The sequence below is a fragment of the Myotis lucifugus genome, unplaced genomic scaffold, assembly GCF_000147115.1.
Source record: "Myotis lucifugus unplaced genomic scaffold, Myoluc2.0 scaffold_126, whole genome shotgun sequence".
Classification (NCBI taxonomy): Eukaryota; Metazoa; Chordata; class Mammalia; order Chiroptera; family Vespertilionidae; genus Myotis; species Myotis lucifugus.
Window position 1 is genome coordinate 807,270 of NW_005871174.1, and position 23,130 is coordinate 830,399.

At 39.4% G+C, this 23,130-nt stretch overlaps 1 protein-coding gene across 5 annotated transcripts in view; it reads left to right on the forward strand.

Moving 5' to 3' along the window:
- GTF2B (general transcription factor IIB) overlaps positions 1 to 23,130 on the forward strand; it is a 51,332-nt gene that overhangs the window by 19,027 nt on the left and 9,175 nt on the right. Inside the window, exons 3-8 of one of the 5 annotated variants that reach the window (XR_002830530.1) lie at positions 15,728 to 15,861; positions 17,580 to 17,726; positions 17,859 to 17,988; positions 19,797 to 20,078; positions 22,475 to 22,711; positions 22,818 to 23,089. Coding sequence is in view for 1 of the 5 variants with exons in the window: in XM_006093901.3 (XP_006093963.1) it covers positions 15,728 to 15,861; positions 17,580 to 17,726; positions 17,859 to 17,988; positions 19,797 to 20,078; positions 22,475 to 22,608 (827 nt within the window). In the remaining 4 variants the exon portion in view is untranslated. Of the gene's footprint in view, positions 1 to 15,727; positions 15,862 to 17,579; positions 17,727 to 17,858; positions 17,989 to 19,796; positions 20,150 to 22,474; positions 23,090 to 23,130 lie in introns of those variants that run through there. The other 4 variants (XR_002830529.1, XM_006093901.3, XR_002830531.1 and 1 more) reach the window with 4 other exon arrangements.

The window sequence follows — 23,130 nt, forward strand, 5'->3', positions numbered from 1 at the left end:
GTACCCAGAGGGATTGAGAGTTTTGTGGCAGTGGATTAAAAAGTTTTCCAGCATCATTGCCACCATTGGACTTGGTAATAAAGAATTGGATTGACAATTCTTTATTACAAGATGAATAAGCATGAAAAATCAACATGAGGCTTATGAATACAAACTACAATGAAGAGGAATAGTAATCCTATGGACTTAAAATAAAAGTCTGTCCCGGACTGTTTACCAGATGAAAGCTATAGAAAATACCGAATTTTTGTGATCAATGAAATACTGCTTCTATAACATTTCTGTTAAATGTGGTCAGAAAGAAATAAGATAACACAGGAACAGAGTAAAAAGTGTTTTAGATAGCAATTAGCTGATTTAACATTCTAGAAAAATTGAATCAGTAAAGCAGAGAACAAAACCTGAGAATATTGAGAGTGAATGGGTAAGTGGTCAAGACAAGATAGCCATTATGGTCCTACTTCAAGATCCAGTAGGATCAATTATTATAGACACAATAGAAATTATTTTACATTCCTAGCAAAAGGTCCTCAGCATTGCAAATCAAGATTCCCACACACTACTTGGGAAGGTATCCTTTTAACATCGAACAGATTTTATTAATAGAAACTTTCAAGCATCCATCCAATAAAAATTTTACTTTGGAAGGACCTAAAATCATTGACAGATTACTTCTCTGTGACAAATGCAAAAGTACAATGAAATTAGTATTAACTCTGTTTCCTTCAGTTTGTCGTGTGGCACAAAAAGGAAGTCACCAAGAACAAGCTTTTTAAAATGAATGTATACATAAATCCTCCCAAATATAGTGCTGAATTATATTTGCTAATTGGCATGTGGAACAGCACTTATGACTGTTCACTTCTATTTCTGGTTCTTCTTCTTTGGGCTACATGGTACAGTTGTACTTCCCCACCACATTTGAAGTTAAGCATCACCCCTCACTGTTTTTGGCCAATGAGTGGAAAAGTTACTGTTAGAAACCATTAAATTGGTGCATAATTCACCACATATCCACCTTCTCCAGCATGCTGACTGCCATGTCTCAAGTGGTGGGGACGCCATCATTTTGAATAAGGATGGCATAGAAAGACATGTAGTATTAATAAGAAAGAAATCTTGTTTTAAGCCACTGAACTTCTGAAATTATTTATTATCCTACCGTAACTTAATATATGCTAACACATAAGTACTAGAAGAAGAATAACCCACAAACAACTAGGGTTAACTTTTATAATATAAGGAAATAGTTTGTAAGAAAACCTATGGTCTGCTAAGATAATAGGCATTTAAGCCCTGGCCGGCTTGGCTCAGTGGATAGAGCATCAGCCTGCAGACTGAGGGGTCCAGGGTTCGATTCCGGTCAAGGGCACATGCCTGGGTTGTGTGCTCCATCCCCAATAGGGGGTGTGAGAGGGCAACCAATTGGTGATTCTCTCTCATCGTTGATGTTTTTTATCTCTCTCTCCCTCTCCCTTCCTCTCTGAAATCAATAAAAAAAAAAAAAAAGTAAGCCCTAACCGGTTTGGCTCAGTGGATAGAGCATCAGCCTACGGACTCAAGGGTCCCAGGTTCGATTCCAGTCAAGGGCATGTACCTTGGTTGCGGGCACATCCCCAGTAGGGGGTGTGCAGGACGCAGCTGATGGATGTTTCTCTCTCATCGATGTTCCTAACTATCCCTCTCCTTTCCTCTCTGTAAAAAATCAATAATAAAAAAAAAGATAATAGGCATTTAATAAATCAACATTTATTCCTAAAATAAGATACTCTGAATTAGAGAAGGACAATGCCTTAATAGAGGACTATTTTAGTTCACCTGTTACTTTTATGCATGATGCTGAAATACTGGAGATAATTCTGTTTTAAATTAAAGGCATTGTTTTGAAAGTTCTGACAAGTGCTTTAGATATAAAACAGAAATGGAAGTTAAGCTTGAAAAGGGAACAAATTCTTTGCCACTGATGAGATTTTATATGTAGAATATTCAGATCAAGTTTTAAAAATTAATAATCTTTTAAAAGTGGTTGAGGGAGAAACCAAGATGGCGGCATAGGTTAACGCCGGAGTTTGCTGCCTCGAACAACCACTTCAAAAATACAACTAAAAGACGGAACGGACATCATCCAGAACCACAGGAAGGCTGGCTGAGTGGAAGTTCTACAACTAGGAGGAACCGAGAATCAGAAGAGGCGCAGTGCTGAAGTAAAATACTAAGGTGCGGAGTGCGCGCAGCGCGGGCTGGTGGCTGAGGGCGCGGTTGACTGTTTCAATCCGGAGGGAGCCTCAGACTCAGAGCTCCAGATCCGGGCGAGTCTCTGGGGACCCAGACTCAAACGGGAGAAGCAGGACTGTCTGGCTCCGGTCCCTCCGAGGTTTGCAACGGTTGCTGGACAGAGAGGCAGAGCCCCTGGGGACGGACTGAGAGCAGCCATAACTGCTCCCTCCTCCGCCCTGTTGATCCCGTGGGACCCGCCCCGCCCAAGCCCTGCACAGAGGCATTTGCCGGATAGCCTCAGGCAAAAGCTAGATTAGCACCTCCCTAGAGGACAGAAGCTCTCCCACTGCAAACACAGCTGATTATCACAGCCAGTCGGCCTGGAGGTCAAATCCCTCTCAAGGCTTAACTGCAACAAGACTGCGCACAAAGACCACTAGGGGGTGTACCAAGAAAGCGTAAAAAATGCGGAGACAAAGAAACAGGACAAAACTATCAAGGGAGGATATTGAGTTCAGAACCACACTTTTGAGGTCTCTCAAGAGGCTTCTAGAGTCTGTCGATAAACTTGATGAGATGTACAGGAAATCTAATGAGACCCTCGATGGTGTGATAAAGGACCATCTAGAAAGTAAGCATACACTGACTGAAATAAAGAATATTATACAGACTCCCAACAGCAGACCAGAGGAGCGCAAGAATCAAGTCAAAGATTTGAAATGCGAAGAAGCGAGAAACACCCAACCGGAAAAGCAAAATGAAAAAAGAACCCAAAAATACGAAGATAGTGTAAGGAGCCTCTGGGACAGCTTCAAACGTACCAACATCAGAATTATAGGGGTACCAGAAGATGAGAGAGAGCAAGATATTGAAAACCTATTTGAAGAAATAATGACAGAAAACTTCCCCCACCTGGTGAAAGAAATAGACTTACAGGTCCAGGAAGCGCAGAGAACCCCAAACAAAAGGAATCCAAAGAGGACCACACCAAGACACATCATAATTAAAATGCCAAGAGCAAAAGACAAAGAGAGACTCTTAAAAGCAGCAAGAGAAAGAAACTCAGTTACCTACAAGGGAATACCCATACGAATGTCAGCTGATTTCTCAACAGAAACTTTGCAGGCCAGAAGGGAATGGCAAGAAATATTCAAAGTAATGAATACCAAGAACCTACAACCAAGATTACTTTACCCAGCAAAGCTATCATTCAGAATTGAAGGTCGGATAAAGAGCTTCACAGATAAGAAAAAGCTAAAGGAGTTCATCACCACCAAACCAGTATTATATGAAATGCTGAAAGGTATCCTTTAAGAAGAGGAAGAAGAAGAAAAAGGTAAAGATACAAATTATGAACAACAAATATGCATCTATCAACAAGTGAATCTAAGAATCAAGTGAATAAATAACCTGATGTACAGAATGAACTGGTGATTATAATAGAATCAGGGACATAGAAAGGGAATGGACTGACTATTCTTGGGGGGAAAAGGGGTGTGGGAGATGCGGGAAGAGACTGGACAAAAATCGTGCACCTATGGATGAGGACAGTGGGTGGGGAGTGAGGGCGGAGGTTGGGGTGGGAACTGGGTGGAGGGGAGTTATGGTGGGAAAAAAGAGGAACCAATGTAATAATCTGAACAATAAAGATTTAAATTTAAAAAAAAGTGGTTGAATCTAAGCATATAAAATATAGTAACTACTAGTTAGAAAGTGATATTTTTAACAGAAAACAATTGGGTCTAGTTTTAAATGTGAAGTACATACAAAGATCTTGGGAAAGAATAGATTTCCTTGTTCAAGAAGATAAAAATCGTTCCGTCGTTCCCCAAATAATGTGTAGGTTTAGTGCAGCTTAGTTCAAAGTCAACTGTATTTTGGTGGAAATGATTTTAATTTTTAACTTACTGAGTTATAATTGCATACAAAAAATACACAGATCTGAAATCTACTGTTTGAATTTTGACATTGCATAAACTGGTGTACAAGCATGCAAAGTGTTTAAAACATTTTCCTTCCCTTAGAAGTTTCCTTATGCTTCTTTCTCGGCAATCACCTCCACCTCCCACTCCTACATAACAGCAGCCACTATACTGATTTCTATCCTCAGATTATTTTGTCTGGATTGTGTCTGTGTGTGTGTGTGTGGTTGGGGTGGTGGGGGGGGGGGGGCGCGGAGGGTTTGCAGCAAAGCAAGCAAGAATTTATTGGCTGCAGCAAAAGCACACTCAGGACAGTGAAACAAGGAAGGGCTTAGCTTAGAAGAAGCAATAGGAGAGCCTAGGCTGGGCTGCTTGGGCTTACTGGGAAGTCAGAGAAAAGGGGGCCTTGAAGACAGATTCAGGGGGTTAGTCGGGATGAGCTGCCACTGCCCATTGCTCCCTTGGTTGCAAGTCTTCGTGGGGTCTCTTAGTGTTAGGAGATATGTGCCTGTGGGGGTGCTCCCCATAGGAAGAGACCCTATTTTGCCTGTTTTTGAATCCCCTATAAATGGAATTATAGAGGATGTTCTTTTGTGTGACTGACTTTATTTGGCTTAAAAGTAGTATTTTTGAAATGTCTCAGTAGTTTATTGGCTGAGGAATATTCCGTTGTATACGTTTTACTGTTGATGGACATTTGGGTTGTGTCCCAGTTTTTAGCTCATATGAATAATGCTGCTATTAACATTTTTGTACAAGAGTTTTGTAGGTAAATACTTGAGTGGAATTGCCAAATCATAAGTTAGGTGCCAAAGTAATTGAACCATCTTAAATTGGTGTGAATGAATTTGGCAGTTATTCTCAATCTCTTGAAAATTAAAGAGATGAAACCTTTTCTCTTTAGAATATGATAAAATGTTTTAGTTTATACTCTTTAGACCTACCACTCTGATGTATGGATAGAAAACTGTACATGTGTGTAATACATAAATATAGATAATGGGTATGTTTGCTTTTCTGGATGGGTAACTTGGTCAGAGTGTTAGAGATCATACTTCATTGATGGAGGAAGGAGTAGTCCTATTATATGTTACTAGGGGCACAGGGCGCAAAATGGTGCCTGCGGTAGCCTGCTGCTGCTTGCAGCCCCGCCCACCGCCCAACGGTGCTCAAAAATGCCTTCTCCCTCAATGTCAGGGAGGGGGCAGCAAAAAATAGAAGACGTCCCTCCCTATTGCACATGGACCCTATATACAGGCCCACCCGGCCCAGGCCGACAGGATGCTTGGCACATTCTCAGATCCCTGCTCAGGGGCGGGAGGGGTGACTGGTGGCAGCACACATGAGAGGGGACCTCCGGGTGACCACTCTGGTCCTGGCTACTGGTCCTGGCACTTCCTGGTCCTTGATTCCTTACTGGTCCTGCCTGCAGCCCTGGTTCCCCTACCTGGCTCAGCCTCCCCTCTCCATCCTGGCCTCAGATGGCCCCCTTGGCTCCTGGGGGCTCTGTCTTCCCCTCCCAGCCTGGAGGTCCCAGGCTCAGCGACTCCCCAGCAGCCCTGTCACTCGTGTTCACATAGGGAAAGGGGTGCGTGTGGCAGAAACAGCTGTATAAATGCAGGTGCAGGGGCAAGTCCTCCGGGGTCACTTGGACAGTTTGCTGATGACGCGGATCTGGGCCGTGTTCTCCTCCTTGAGGCACTTGGTTGTCAGCCTGGAGGTTGGACAGGCCCTTCAGCTCCTCTTCCAGCTCAGCGGCCTTGTGCTCCACGGCCCTGCGCTCAAATCTCTCCAGCTCCAGGAGGGCTGGCCTCTCTGCAAAGCGCTCCTGCCTTTGCGTGGAGCACTCCTGCTCCACCTTGAGCTGTGCCAGCCAGCAGCATGATCTTGGTCAGGGCCTCACGAAGTCTCTCATTCTCAACATGCAGCTCTGGGTAGAGTTTCCTGAAGCCTCCCTCGGGCTCTTCTGATTCCGGCTGGGGTTCTGGGTTGAGGGCCCGCTGCCTCTGGGGGGAAGGGCTGGATTCTGGGCTGATGTCCTCTGGCTTCGTCTCCTCCCCCCTCCGCAGGCCCATCTCCTCTCCTTGCCAACTCTGCGGTGCTCCTTGGAGGCCTGTTGTCCCTGTCCTTGCCAGTCAGGGTGCCTCTACTCTCTGGGCAGGGCCATCAGAATTCTCAACCCCAGGGACTCGGGGCTGCCAGGAAGGGTCCAGGCTCTGTGCAGCCGCTCTTGATGGGGATGGGAGAGTCCTATCAGAGGCTGGGGGAGGGGCCGCAAGGTTGGCCAGCCCCACCCCCTGATTGGTGGCTACATTAGGCAGCAGCGGTTTGCTGGAGGCAGGTGGGAGCTGCCGGCACCCACAGGAGGCTGGAGCGAGAGGTGGGAGCGAGCCACCGCTGCCTGTGGGAGATGAGGGAAGGGACCAAGAGATCAGCAGTTCAGCCCACTTGCCAGTCAATGCCACCTCATGATGACCGGTCGTTTGGTTGTTTTGGTCGTCATGGCCCCTGGCTTTTTATATATATGGATAGTAGTGTTATTTTAGCTATTATAAACTTCATGTATAGACTTTCTGTCAGGTATTAATTTTACAAAACTTTGTTAGTGGTTCAAAGATACTGGGAAAAGCTTACAGTCTCTTATTGTGGCCTGGTGGGCAGATTTGTACTGTGGTCCAGAGTAGGACTTACCCCTCTAGAAGATGAGACCTCCACTGCCATTTCTATTGACCATGGAAGAGGGATGGGTATTAGACCACAAAGAAAATTGTGTTTCTCATTTGCACAAAATGTAGGGCACCTAAACAGTACTACTCAAAGCTGGGGGAGAACACCAGAAAAACACAAAGAATATTATAACCCAAATATATGATTGCAAGGCTAGTACTGAAATTTATACTCCAGGCAGGTCAAACCCATCCTACTCAGAGTGAAACCTAGGAAGAAACCTTAGGTCAGTCTCCCTCCTGGGCACCATCTTTGGAACCAGCCTCACACATCTCCATCTTTCCAAGTATGGACTAAAGGCAGTAGCCTTACTTGTAATGCTCCCTAATTGGCAGTAATTGACCACAAAACATTCTATTCAGTAAAGGCTTTCTCTTAAGCTGCAGCCAGTTAACTACATCGTAAAGTAGTTATTTTTGCAATTATCAAAGGTCAGTACATGTATGTTATAGAACATTTGGAGGTGACTTCAGGATCATGGTAAAGTGAGAAAATTCCTTTGTCTCTCCTTTTAAATCTACATGTTTCTCTTTTTCTAGAACATTAAAGGATGTGTGAGGTTGTACACAATTAACGTGTGTACATGTGCTAATTGGCAGGCTTCTTCCTAGTCAAAAGATGAATATACCCACACATTGTGGCTGCCTTATCCCTTGAAAAGATTCTGTATTGCAGTTTCCCTTCCAGAGCAACTTTTAAAATGCTACCTCACTTAGGTTTTTTCCAAATGTAAATGTAAATTCTTTATGTATTCTGACTTTTTTTTCTGAATGGTCTGCCCTATTTCTTATTACTCGTGCACTTAATCTTTTGGTCTAGTTGTATTTTCACGATTGTTATTTTAGTTATTTTGGAAATTTTATTTCTTATAAGTGCTGTTTTAAGCATTAAAATATTAAAAGAGGCAATGGCTCTTGGCACAAACTGGAAGTTGTTGAATGAGTCACGTAGATATTCCCACATATGGGGAAAAATTACATCACTACTCAGTTCTGAATTTTCTATTTATAATATCCTAGGCCAGATTTCTCCCCCTCCCCAATCCATCTTGTTTTTTTTTTTTTTTTTTTGGTAGTATAAAGCAAGCAATAAAAAAAATTCATAGTAAGTTATTTTGGGGGCCAAAGGAAAAATGCTATGAAATGAGGCAACTTGGCTAAATAATACTTTATTTTTAGATTTCTAGAGAATTAAAAGATGTAAGCATAGCTACCTGCCTTTTCATTTGCATTGTTCTCTTAACACATTCATTGTGTTAAAATATTACAAAGGTTAATGATGATATTTGATATTTTTGAACTTATAATTTAGCAAGAAACTCCAGATTTGAAGGCTGCAGTATTTTGTTTATTGATTTATTTAAATCCTCACTCAAGGATATGTTTTATGGGATCAAACCCACAACCTGGGTATGTGCCCTGACTGGGAATTGTCCCTTCTGTGCATGGGATGATGCTCTAACCAACTGAGCTACCCAGCCAGGACTGAAGGCTGCAGTAATTTTTTGTTTTGTGCATGTTTGTGTGTTTATTTCGCTATGAAAAAGTTAGATTTACTTTTCTCCCTTTGAAAACATCAGTGCATGGAGACATTGTGGTATCACTCTAATCACTGGATGGTATTAAAGGGGCTAAACTTTATCTAAAAATCTTGCTTTGGTGTTTTGATATAAATTTATTGAAAAGATCTTATGGAACAGGCACAGCGTTATCTAATTTTAATTTTAGGGGAAAAATACATATGAATGAAAAAGACAGGATATATATAAAAATACTTATAGTTGGCTATCTCTGGGTATTGGGAATACAGGTTGTTTTGTTTTGCTTATACCTACTTTAATTTAGTAAGCAAGTATTATTCTTTTATAAAAGGAACAAAAACCAATCTCTTTAGAGTGGTCTCTGAGATATGGGCTTTAATAGAGATATGGGTTTTAATACTGTAGTAAGGCTTCTGGGCACAATTACAGATTCTATGTTATTTTCAGGTAAGTTTTAAAATCCTTATATAGAATTAGAATTTCTTCCCATTAGTAATGTTTGTTATAGAGGAGAAAGCAGATAAATCCATCATGACAGTCCCATCCATTTAACACTACGGTGTCGGGTGAATTTCCCGCCAAAATATAAGATGGCGCGGGCAATTATTTAGGTTTCCCGTGCAAAATCAGAGTTAGTTTAAAATGCCTATATCTTTTGAAGTATGGGTTCGATTGAAATGAAATTTTCGGTTTCTTGTGTAAAAAATGAAAATTTATTCAATCACAGACATTTTTTTATCTATGCAGTACATAAATAATTCGATATATATAAACTAAATACGAAAAACCCAAAAAATACTTATTACCTAAAAATATACACATATTTTTAAAGTTTAAAATAAAATTTTCATAATAAATCAAAACAAATAGAAATTAATAGTTTTTTAGCGTATGATATTTTTCAAAACACGCCCCTTTATGTAGAGGTATATTGCAAAATTTGCACATGTAGCGTGTCTCACTGCGCAATTTATGAACGGAACATACGCGACACCTTCTCAAAATGTTTTTCTTTTTTCCACTTCCGACAATTGCCTGTAACGTATGCTTTCTCATGTCCATCGATAGCCTGCATGGTGGATCAGATGTAGGTGGTTTAGCCCGCATTCCAGAAGTAGACGGTACTGGTTGAAGGTCTGGAACAATGTCCATGTCCTCTGGAATATCATCCGTCAACCAGTGGATAGCTGTTTGTTTCAAAAACATTTTAAAACCCATTTTTCTTTGCCTCACTGATTTGTAAACTGCATAAGAATTAAATAATGCGCAATTTATCATATACATTGCCAACCTTTTTGTCCATTTGACCGTCCTCCGCAATATCGAATAATATGAAAGGTATTGGTCGGCCCGGTCAACACCTTTCATATGTTTATTGTAGTCAATGAGTGCATTCGGTTTGACAATTTTCTTTTTTGATGTTCTGTCAATATTCTGACTTTCTTCCATCTCCGCAGAATGAATCGAAGAAATCAGGTATACAGGCTTTTTTGATTGCCACACTTGTAACAATATATCATTTTTCCTTATAAATTTTGTTTCACCTTTTTTCAAAGAAATTGTTTGAAAATCTTTAGGTATACCTCGATTTTTCCGGATTGTTCCACATATTCTGAATTTGTTTTTCATAAGTGCTTCACAATTTGCGACGCTATTATAATAATTGTCCATATATATGGTACCACAAATCAGTGTATGGAGACACTACTGTTTGTATCGTTTCCAATAATCGCTTTCTTTCGCCGCAATAAATTTCCATGTTACAGATATATCCTGTATCACTTTCGCACAACAAACGAACCAATATTCCATATTTAACGATCTTGCCAGCATTATATACCCTAAAGAATAATCTTCCCCTCCAAGGTACGATCCCTTCATCTAGTGATAATTGCTGATGAGGTTTGTAAATATTTATAAATTTAGGCACAAAATAATCTAGTACTGGTCTCACTTTGCAAAGTCTATCTGATTCATTTACGATATCCACATTATTATTGAAGTGCCAAGCTTTCCATATCTGTCGGAACCTGTCTCTCGTCATCGTTTTACCAAAATATGGCGTCTCCGTCCATGGCTCCGTGGTCCAATAGTCATCTCTTCTATCTTTGCGCACCTGTCCCATGAGAACAATTAACCCTAAAAACTTCTTCATCTCTTGAGGGGTTATATCTTTCCACTTTAGGCTTTTTTTTGAAAGTTTGAAATTATTCCTATTTTGATTATAATACCTGTTTGACTCCTCTACAAGAAATTCAAAAAAATCATCTCCGATAAATAATTTCACGGCATCTTCTATATTATTTATAACAGCATCTGTGTTTAATCCTTGATGCCCTAAAAAATCTTCTAAGACCGGTGGATTATCAACATGCGACCATTCTTCTCTCCCGCCTTCTATATCTGACTCTGAGTCAGAGCTGGAGCTCGAAATTCTTCGTCGCCTCAATGTCCTGGGACGCACCATTACTTCATCATCACTAGAATCTTCATCACTTGTACTCGCATTTTCAAGATCGCTATCACAAGAATAATTGGACAACTTGTCTGCACAAAACTCATCATCACTATAGTCTGAATGCTGCGACATTCTAGGTTAAAGCAAATAAAAATAATACTAACTGAAAATAGCGGTACTCCGATAGATATCTGATATAAAAAAATAATTATTATGCGAACACTTTGCGGAACGATTTTATTTTATTTGGTTAAAAAATTCTATATGAATGTCTTTATCACAATATATTTAAATATTTAAACACGTAATAATATTCACAAAACTCAAAACTAAAGACGTCCGGACACAAGTATTTCTCAATAACTATTCTCTTTGCATGGTGAGATATCCAGGGATATCGGTTATAAAATGAGAAAACAATACATTGGTACCCTAACGGTATTGTACTCGACCAGCGCCATAAAGTGTTCTCTACTTACAAGGGATTTTTATGATACCTGTTACCCCAATGGGTATGAAACGGTTCGCATACGCAGGTAGGTATCTTTGTGAACGGCAAACAAACAAATATTTGGTAATACGCAGTTACAATCGGCCCGAGTTTACACGTTTCCCGCACTCCACCGCAAATCTATATGAACCGAGTTAAGACGGCTCCCGCGGAGTACGCGCAATTCACGCGAGCCGACTTAACTCGTTTCCCGCAATCCAAGTGTTAACCTCTTTTTCTCCTTATTTTGGGCCACCTGCTCGATCTCTAATCTAGAGAAATTGCCTTATAACTCATCTCCCTGCTTCTGTTTCCTTGACCATTTTCTTGCATACAGATGTAGCAGATGGGGGCCCTGCCACTGATCTCAGTTCCCCTGTGGCATGGACACCTGGTAGTCCAAGTGATACCTGGTTACTCCGACATGATTTGACTGTTCAAAGAAAAACTAATTTTTCCAAAACCATCCGTTGTGCATTTACCTGCTTATTTATAACATTAAGATCAGATTATGATCACTGTATGCTGTTTATGAGCATTTTAATTAACGTACGATATAAGAAATAGTTGAAAAGGTTTAGCAGTCTGCATGGAGTTCCTTCCTTCTGTTCTTTCCTTGCCTCTTTTGCTGTCCTACTGACCAAATGCCTGCAGCAGAGCACTCTGATATTGTTGAAGTGTAATATGGAGAGTCATGTTTTACAAATGCTGCCTCTCCTTATTTCCCCCACCAAAAGGGGGAAATGTCAATACCTGCCATTGTATTTTCATTTTCAGAGCAGTAAGTAGCTAATACCAAGCACTTATTTGAGCTGCTTTTATTTTTTTCTTTTTTATTATTTTTTATTTTTTTAATTAAATCTTTATTGTTCAGATTATTACAGTTCCTCTTTTTCCCCCCCATAGCTCCCCTCCACCCGGTTACCACCCCACCCTCTGCCCTTACCCCCCCACCACTGTCCTCATCCATAGGTGTACAATTTTTGTCCAGTCTTTCCCGCACCCCCCACACCCCTTTCACCCCCGAGAATAGTTAGTCCATTCCCTTTCTATGCCCCTGATTCTATTATATTCACCAGTTTATTCTGTTCATCAGATTATTTATTCACTTGATTTTTAGATTCACTTGTTGACAGATGTGTATTTGTTGTTCATAATTTGTATCTTTACCTTTTTCTTCTTCTTCCTCTTCTTAAAGGATACCTTTCAGCATTTCATATAATACTGGTTTGGTGGTGATGAACTCCTTTAGCTGTTTCTTATCTGTGAAGCTCTTTATCCGACCTTCAATTCTGAATGATAGCTTTGCTGGGTAAAGTAATCTTGGTTGTAGGTTCTTGGTATTCATCACTTTGAATATTTCTTGCCACTCCCTTCTGGCCTGCAAAGTTTCTGTTGAGAAATCAGCTGACAGTCGTATGGGTATTCCCTTGTAGGTAACTGACTTTCTTTCTCTTGCTGCTTTTAAGAGTCTCTCTTTGTCTTTTGCTCTTGGCATTTTAATTATGATGTGTCTTGGTGTGGTCCTCTTTGGATTCCTTTTGTTAGGGGTTCTCTGCGTGTCCTGGACTTGTAAGTCTATTTCTTTCACCAGGTAGGGGAAGTTTTCTGTCATTATTTCTTCAAATAGGTTTTCAATATCTTGCTCTTTCTCTTCTTCTGGCACCCCCATAATTTGGATGTTGGTACGCTTGAAGCTGTCCCAGAGGCTCCTTACACTATCTTCATATTTTTGGATTCTTTTTTTTGTTGTTGTTTTTCTGGTTGGGTGTTTTTTGCTTCTTTGTATTTAAATCTTTGACTTGATTCTTGCGATCCTCTAGTCTGCTGTTGGAACTCTGTATAATATTCTTTATTTCAGTCAGTGTATGCTTAATTTCTAGTTGGTCCTTTTTCATATCCTCGAGGGTCTCACTAGATTCATGGAGGGTCTCACTAAGTTTATCAGCGGTTTCTAGAGAATTCTTGAAAAACCTTATAAGTGTGGTTTTGAACTCTATATCCTGTAGTTTGCTTTCCTCCATTTCTGTCATTTGTGTCCTGTTTCTTTGTCTCTGCATTTTTTTTTATGCTTCCCTGTGTTGATAGAGTGGCTTTCTGTGCTAGGTGTCCTATAGGACCCAGTGGCTCAGCCTCCCCAATTACCTGAGGTGGACACTCTTGGTGCACCCTTTGTGGGCTGTGTGCACAGTCTTGTTGTAGTTAAGCCTTGACTGTTGTTGGTATCACTGGGAGGAATTGATCTCCAGGCCAATTGGCTGTGAGAATCAGCTGTGTCTACAGTGGGAGAACTTCTGTGCTGGAGACACCCTTCTGGGACAAGACTTGCTTCAGTGGGGCTTTGGTGCTCACTGAGTCTGCCCCCTGAGTGTGTCCCTTATGGATCTGAGGAGTTGTAATCTGGATGGTCCCACTCTGACCACTGGGTACACTGGCTCTTGGATCTCTAAGGAGGTGCTAATTTAGCCCCTGCCTGAGGCTACCCAGCAGGAGCTATGGAGAAATCTGCAGATTCCCTTTCCTTGTTTGGGGTTTGGAGGTGCGTAGATGAGGCCCAGCTGTGAAGCAGTGCAAGCAGCTGTGGGGCCTTGGGCCTTCTTTTGGATGTTCTGGGTCTCTCTGACCCAGCTGCAGTTTGTTAGGTAATTTTCAGATTGCAAAGGGCCAGGCCATTCATATGCAAAAGCCTCTGCACACAGCTTGGGTGGGGCGGGGTCTCAGGGAATCAACAGGATGGAGCAAACAGCTATGGCTGACCCTCAGTCCTACCCTAAGAGGCCCCGAGTCTCAGTGTCCTGGTAATCGCTGTAAGCACCTCTGAGAGAAAGCCGCCCTCGAGTTCCGACCAATGCCAGACAGTCCAGTTTCTCCCCGTGTGAGTCTGGGTTCCCAGAGACTTGCCCGGAACTGGAGTTCAGAGCAGCCAAGAGCTTGAGACTCCCTCCCGATTGAAAAAGACAACCGTGTCCTCAGTTGCCAGCCCTTTCCATGTGCGCCTCCGTACCTCTGCACTTTACTTCCGCACCTCCTCTGAGTCTCAGTGTGCTTTTCTCTTTCCTTCTAGTTGTAGAATTTCCACTCGGCCAGCCTTCCTGTGGTTCTGGATGATGTCCGTTTTGTGTTTTAGTTGTATTTTTGAAGTGGTTGTGCGAGGCAGCAATTTCCGTTGTTTACCTATGCCGCCATCTTGGTTTCTCTGAACTGCTTTTAAAGCACTCCTCATGCACTATACCTGTATTAGCTTACAGTTTAATCTTTACAATCTTTAAAATGTAAGGTTATTGGGAAAATTTAAAGCCGAGGCAGTAAAGGCACAGAAATGAGGTAATCTGTCCAAGGCTAAGCAACAAGTGATAGAGTCTACACTCTTGAGCATTTTATTAATTTACTGTCAGCACCAGAACATCTTTTAATTGCTGAGGTAACTGATTTCTGTCTCTCCTGAACAGCAGGCTGTGTGGGGTGACCAGGCCGGCAGGTGGGTTAGTGAGGGACGACCAAACGACTGAACAGCAGGCTGCATGGGGCATCCAGGCCGGTGGGGGGTGGGGGTGTGTGAGAGGCGACCAGGCTGGCAGGAGGGGGCAGTTGGGGGCAACTAGGCCCACAAGGGGGGCAGGTAGGGGCGACCATGCAGGCAGGCAGGTGAGTGATTAGGAGCCAGTGGTCCAGGATTGTGAGAGGGATGTCCGACTGCCGGGCCTGGGATCAGGCCTAAACCGGCAGTCGGACAACCCTCAAGGGGTCCTGGATTGGAGAGGGTGCAGGCTGGGCTGAGGGGGCGTCTAGTGTGTGTGTGTGTGTGTGTGTGTGTGTGTGGTCTACTTGGCTTTCTTCTCACTGATTCTAGGCTTAAAGTTTGTTATTTATAAATTATTTGGCCAAAAATATTTTTTATTAAATATTTACCAAAACAAGCATAGGCGTAGTTCTTTGCAAAGCATTTCCTGTGAAAACTTAGTATTTTTTTAAATTAGGCTGTGCGCATTGATACCATTGTGAACAGTGTTGTCTAATGTTTCTTTCATGCCTGTTGCACATTTTGTGCAAACTTTTGTTCAGAATCATTATACTATTTTATCTTTGTTTCACATATAAATAGGTTTATTTTGTTATTTGTCTTAAGTCTTTTTTCTTTTTAGAATTAGAATATGACTAATTATAGCATGAGATTTTTAGACGGTAATTATTGGGCTGGCACAACAATTAAAGGAATGCTTTAGGACAAATGTCTGAGACATGATACTTAAGCTGGAGCCTAGATGTCCATATTGAAATTTTCTGGGAATAAAAGCATTGAGTTGGGCATGTTAGACAGTGTTAAGTAAACCCTGTATTGCCAAGACTATTTAGATTTGTGCTTATATTCTTAGGTGACCGGGTTATCGATGTGGGATCTGAATGGAGAACTTTCAGCAATGATAAAGCAACAAAAGATCCATCTCGAGTTGGAGATTCTCAGAATCCTCTTCTGAGTGATCGAGATTTGTCTACCATGATTGGCAAGGTAATACCAAGTGAGGCCTGACCAGAAACCTGGGAGTTGGGGAACTTTGCAGAGGCATCAGTCACTGCCTCAGTGAGCAGTCTTGTCCTCAGAATGAGATTTGCCAGTAATACCATTGAGAATGATGGTTGCCTTATGCATTGCTTCCATTGTAAAGGGGAGGCCAACAGCTCAAAATCAGAGCCTTAATATCTCCAGCCCTTGTTTTCATGAAGCACATTTTGCACAAAAATTAGGTTGAGCATAGTATGGTCTCTGTGAGTACATATTGTTATGCTCCTAGAACACTAGTAATGTCTTTTCCTTTTATACCACCTACAACAAATTGGAACTCAATATAGCCTATTTTCTAGTATTGGAAATACTTACCTAAGCTTTACATTTTTTCATCAGTAAAGTGAGAATACTACTACTTCATAGAGATACTGAAAATTACATGGGAATATATGTGACGTATTTATAACAACATGTATTATGTGTTCAATTAATGGTAGCTGCTGCTATTACATAGGATAGTAGCATAACCGTCCTGGCAACCTGGCTCTTTTTTGCTCTGGTATCTGAATTGGAAATAGTACTAGCAATATTCCAAAGGACTAATCAAGGAAGTGTATGCTATTTTAGTACTTAACCTATACTACTGCACAGTCTATTTTTAATAAAGTAACGTGAAAAAGCAGGTCATTAATTATTTTTTTTATGCTGTATACATTACATATCAAATTTGAAAAGCATAGTGTATACTAGGTTTAAAAGATTACAGTGTTCAGAAATATCTTTTTTTAAAAATATATATATTTTATTGATTTTTTTACAGAGAGGAAGGGAGAGGGATTTTTTTACAGAGAGTTAGAAACATCGATGAGAGAGAAACATCGATCAGCTGCCTCCTGCACACTCCCTACTGGGTATGTGCCCGCAACCAAAGTACATGCCCTTGACCGGAATCAAACCTGGGACCCCTGAGTCCACAGGCCAACGCTCTATCCTCTGAGCCAAACCGGTTAGGGCCAGAAATATCTTTTAAGTAGGTGATATCTGTAGTTGCTTTAGTCTTACAGGCTGGAAAAAGTATACTAAGGACATTTTCAGATGTAAGATTGCAACTAATTTTCTTTCATTGTCTTCTAACTGGTTGATTACTTCATAAATTTGTACTTCTAATTTTCCTCTTGCCTAATTTTAATATAATTATACTAATATAATTTATATAATTGTTATATAATTATAATTACATATTAGCTAGTTCTCCTAGTACACTGCTACAATGTGGAGGTAAGAAGTGCCTTTGTCTTCTGACAAATGTAATGCTGCAGATGTTTTCTCTGTTAATCATCTTGCTGGCTTTGGGCCTGGGAGAGTGATTTTCTAATATGAAGAAGTACCCATTTTTAGTGTTTTATCAGATTTTTTTTAACGGGTTTTGAGTTTTGTTTACTAGACCTTTTTTTTAGTACCTTTAGAGATGATCATTTGAGTTTCTTTGTAGTCTTTTAATATGATAATTTATATTATTAGATTCTCAATAGAGATTTTTACATTTAAAGTATTTGATAGAAAACATTCCTAAAACCATTTTACCTGGAAGAACAGAAAGGTTACACAGGGTAGGTTTCTTGGGCATGTGGAGTCAGATCATATGAGCTCTGTTTTCTCAGAAATTGTTCATTCAGATTTTCAAAATTTTGCATATAAAGTTATAAAACTTTGTTTTATAGGGCACCGGAGCTGCAAGTTTTGATGAATTTGGCAATTCTAAGTACCAGAATCGGAGAACAATGAGTAGTTCTGATCGGGCCATGATGAATGCGTTCAAGGAAATCACTACCATGGCAGACAGAATCAACCTCCCTAGAAATATAGTTGTAAGTTCCTGTCTGTCTCCTTTAAGCCATTCTGGCATTGACTTAGCATAATTTAATGAACACATAAAATTTTGATATTGCAACTAATTAAATGGCCTAGAGTTAATTAAACTTAGTTTCTCTGTTTTGAAGGATCGAACAAATAATTTATTCAAGCAAGTGTATGAACAGAAGAGCCTGAAGGGAAGAGCTAATGATGCCATAGCTTCTGCGTGTCTCTATATTGCCTGTAGACAAGAAGGGGTTCCTAGGACATTTAAAGGTGAGTTTTCAGTTGCCTAAATAAAAGTCTTATCTATGTCATATTACCAAAGTCAGGCAGCTTTGACACTAAGTAGTGCTATGTTGTGTCTTTGTGGTTATATCCAGTAATCCACCTAAATACAGTTTCCAAATGCCTGTTTATTTTTGTTCCTTGACAAAAATTAATTATGTAATTTAATTGACGATGTTCTTTTCAGGTGGTTTTCTCATGTAAAGTCATTTTAGTCCATGTGAGTGAGCCCTGTCCTGTGTTCCTTGGCAATTAGAACTTTTGTACGTTTTGAAGCCTGTTATTATAAACCAGAGTAGGACTCTGTAGTGAGTCTGTAAATTTTTGATGCATAGAAAACAGTTTCCACATATAGCCACGTCTCTACAAGTGAGGGAGTCAACCCTTAAAAAGCATCAGTGACATTTTTTATCCTGAGTTATGCAATTTGCACTTTCACAGTTAAGTTGGAGACTTTGAGAGAACTAGTATTTTTCATCCAGTTTGCAGTTTACCTATGAATACGTGACCACCTATTCAGTATTGCTGTGATGCGTATACTGACTTTAACTGCCAGGGTTCGTTTTGGCTTAAGACTATAATTACCCTTTATTTATCTGTGAATGTTTAATTTTTACATTTTCTCTTTATGAAGAGGCAGTGGCCTTTATCATCTTTTTTATTACAAGTGAAACTAAGGCTTTTGTTAAATTTATTTTTAAAGTGCTTGGTAGTTGAATTTTTAGACCAACAGGCTCATATTTTATTTTGTTTTGCTACAGCCTATAATCACAGGGATAGCATGTACATAAGACATTGTGTAGCTGGAGAAGCATTCTTTATTTAGCTTGAGTATTTTTTTATCTCCTTGATACATATTCCTTATAGATTAATATATAAATATCAAAGAAGTTTTTGATTGCTTGAGGAATATTATTTACATAAATTGAACCTTCAGGTACATTAATATTTTTAAATATTAAGACCTGCATTTAAGTGCTGGCCAGTGTGGCTCAATAGATAGAGCGTTGGTTCTCGCACCTAAGGGTCACAGGTTCAGTTCCCAGTGAAGGGTACGCGCCTGGGTTGCAGGTTCGATCCCTGGCCCTGGTCGGAGCTCATATGGGGGAACGGGAGGCAACCAGTCGATATGTCTCTTTCACATGAATGTTTCTCTCCCCATCCCTTCCTCCCTTCCACTCTCTCTAAAAATCAATGGAAAAACTATCCTTGGGTGAGGATTTAAAAAAAATAAAAAAGATCTGCATTTAACCTTGGGGAAAAAATGTCCTTAAAGTTTGATAAACATTTAAATTAACAGGAAATTTAAATTAGCTCTAAGGCAGTGGTTCTCAACCTTCCTAATGACGCAACCCTTTAATACAGTTCCTCATGTTGTGGTCACCCCCAACCATAAAATTATTTTCGTTGCTACTTCATAACTGTAATTTTGTTACTGTTATGAATCGTAATGTAAATATCTGATATGCAGGATGTATTTTCATAGTTACAAATTGAACATAATTAAAGCATAGTGATTAATCACAAAAACAATATGTAATTATATATGTGTTTTCCGATGGTCTTAGGCGACCCCTGTGAAAGGGTCATTCGACCCCCAATGGGGTCGTGACCCACAGGTTGAGAACCGCTGCTCTAAGGGAAGTATCATGGAGATGATTAGGGATTCATCTGTAAGGCATGGTTGGAATTTTTTGCTATTAGAATGTATTACTTTTGTAATCTGAAATGATAGATTTTAAAATGAACTATATGACTTACATAGATGTATTTATCTAATTTTTTTTTTCTTTTAGAAATATGTGCCGTATCACGAATTTCTAAGAAAGAAATTGGTCGATGTTTTAAACTTATTTTGAAAGCTTTAGAAACCAGTGTGGATTTGATTACAACTGGGGACTTCATGTCCAGGTTTTGTTCCAACCTCTGTCTTCCTAAGCAAGTGCAGATGGCAGCTACACATATAGCCCGTAAAGCTGTGGAACTGGACTTGGTGCCTGGAAGGAGCCCGATATCTGTGGCGGCAGCAGCCATTTACATGGCCTCACAGGCATCAGCTGAGAAGAGGACCCAAAAAGGTAGGAGAGGAGTGATAAGACCATGGTGGCTGTAGCACGTCATGTTTAGTTCCATTTTAGGTATGAAGCAGGTAAATATCCAGAACCCACTTTAAGAGGTAGTTCCATACCATCATAACTTAAGAAAATAGAGTATTTCCCTTCTTAGGAGCTCATATATAAAAATGTTTGGAGGTTTAGCCTTTGTATAGACTTAATCTTTTTTCTCATTTGAATTATTTTTAGTTTGTACATTCTTAATATTTAGACTTTTTCCTCCCTCCCTCCCCCACATTTTCCTGGTTATTTTGAATAGTTTTCTTTCCCCCTCCTCAAAACTTACTTTTTTAAATCTTGAGAGGAGGGCCATGCCTTGTTTCTCACCGCCTGGCAATCAGGCTGTAACAGTCTGTGAAGCCTATTCTGTCTCCTTTTGTACAGTATTCACAGTCTCCTAATGAAAACACTTGGCATAAGTAGTTTCCACCTTATACACTGTAAAGCCATTTTTTAATTTAGCATTGTTTTCAAACAGAAGTGTTAGTGAATTTCTATATAAGCATGAATTCATTCATTCTGTGATCCTCAAAAAGATTCATAAAGAAAAAAGAGCAGTTAAATGTAAAAGTGTGGTAATGAAATTACTTACTGCGATAACTATAATACCCTATTCGGAATAGCCTTTCACATCGGCTTAGGCCATGTTTCCCTATCATAAAAGTAGTAAATGATATAGAAGAATGATCAGGAATAAGTCACCATTTGTTATTTAAATGTGCCCTGATTGCCTTTGGCCTCCACTCATATTTCTTTATATATATATATATATATATATATATATATATATATATATATATATATATATATATATATATGTTGATTTCAGAGATGAAGGGAGAGGGAGAGATAGAAACATCAATGATGAGAAAGAATCATTGATCGGCTGCCTCCTACATGCCCCCCTGTGGGGATTGAGCCCGCAACCTGGGCATGTGCCCTGACCAGGAATGGAACTGTGACCTCCTGGTTCATAGGTCAATGCTCAACCACTGAGCCACGCTGGTCAGGCCACTCATGTTTTTAAGGAAATTTTGAGTCTTCTGGTAGAATTTATAAGCTGAAGCTAGGCACAGGTGGTCCTTACTAATTCCTAGTTGTAAAGTTTATTCTAATCAACAACACAAAAATTTTATCTAGACACCTTCTTCTACTTGTGTTTTAGACTAAATGTTTTGTTGAAAGTTAAGGCCCTTTTCTTCCTGTAAGTTCATATTCACATAGTTGACATTCATCGGTATCTATGTCTAAAACGATGTAATGCATAAGGAAATTCAAAATCCGTTAGCTGCACACTGATGGCAGCTATCACTGAAAATGTAAAACCTCATTTATTTGAGTTTTTATTAAAAGGCATGTTTTAAAAATCCATTTTAATTATTTATAACTAACCAAATAATTGTCAAGTGGTAGTCCTTTAGGATTTAATAAAAAGAAGAAAAAAAGTGGTAACTACTTTGAAGGGTTAAATTGTATCCACTCCTTCCTATACTCTAGTCTAGGCCAGTGGTTCTCAAACTTGGCTGCACATTAGAATCACCTGGAATCTTTTTAAATCCTGATTTCTGGGCCTCATCTCCGGAAATTCTGTTTCTTTGTTACTAATGTTGTGGCCCCACCCCATAACAAAGAAACAGAATTTCCGGAGGATGAGGCCCAGAAATCAGGATTTTAAAGATTCCCAGGTGATTCTAATGTGCAGCCAAGGTTGAGAACCACTGCTCTAGGGTGTAGAAATCCTCATGTGAACAAGTATCAACTGTTTATAATAGAGAATATATATGCTCAACTGTGTTTATAATAGCAAAACACATCTACATTATGCTGTTATATTCAGCTGTGTGATCTCTGATGTAATAAGTAGGAAAAAGTTTTAGAACAATATTTATAGTATGATCCCTTTTTGGCTTTAGCCTCATAACAGAAGAGGGAGATGTTGCAAGGGAACTTTAAATAATAAAGTTAATTTCTTCACAAGAATGCATTCATGGATTACTTCTATGATCCTCAAAAAGGTTTATTGTGAAGAAAAAGATGTCAGTTTCAAATATGAAGGCCAATATAATGGTTGCCACTTGCAGTGCTATGCCCTGAGCATTGTTCAAATGTTTTACATGTAGTAAAACTTTTAATACTGATGATAACCCTTTGAGGTAATAGGGTAATACCAGTAATAACTTTAGCACTGCTTTTGACTTTTAGTATATAATTCCATTATTGATTTTTAAAAAACAATAGCTTTGGTTTTGTTTTTCACTTTGACATTTTATACAACTGTATCTCACAAATTGAAATTTAGGTAGTAGAATGTAGGTAGGATAGAAGTTATACTTTTAATATTTTTATTTTTTGTCTTTTAGAAATTGGAGATATTGCTGGTGTTGCTGATGTTACAATCAGGCAGTCCTACAGACTAATCTATCCTCGGGCCCCAGATCTGTTTCCTCCAGACTTCAAATTTGACACCCCTGTTGACAAACTACCCCAATTATAAATTGAGGCAGCTAATGTCAAACTCTTGTGGTCACTGAACTTTGCCTATTGTACATAGCGTATATAAATTGCTGGATTGAGCCTTTAATAAGGAAAAAGAAATGGTACGCATTCCAGGGCTAATGTTAATTGCTTGGCATTATGTATGTATATACTAGTAAAACATATTTAATGATTTAAATTTCTTATTGAATTTGCTTTCTTTTTTAGCTATTTAGAAACTATTTTGGAAGATATTTGAAATTATGTAAGTCTTGAATAAAATGTTTTTCAAAACTAAAGTTTTTGTTATAATTACATGTTATATGTAATTTATAATTTATAATGTATAATTACAAATAAGGCATATTATTGTAGCTAATAAAGCTGATAGAAGTCCTTGTTTTTTGTTTAAGAAATATATATTTAGTTGTTTCGTGTTTTTTTTTTTTAAATTTTAATAAAGTCATGGAACTAGCAATGGCTGTTGACAACAAGAACAAGTTTGTAGTTTTAAATGTTTGTGTGGCTTATAATTTATATA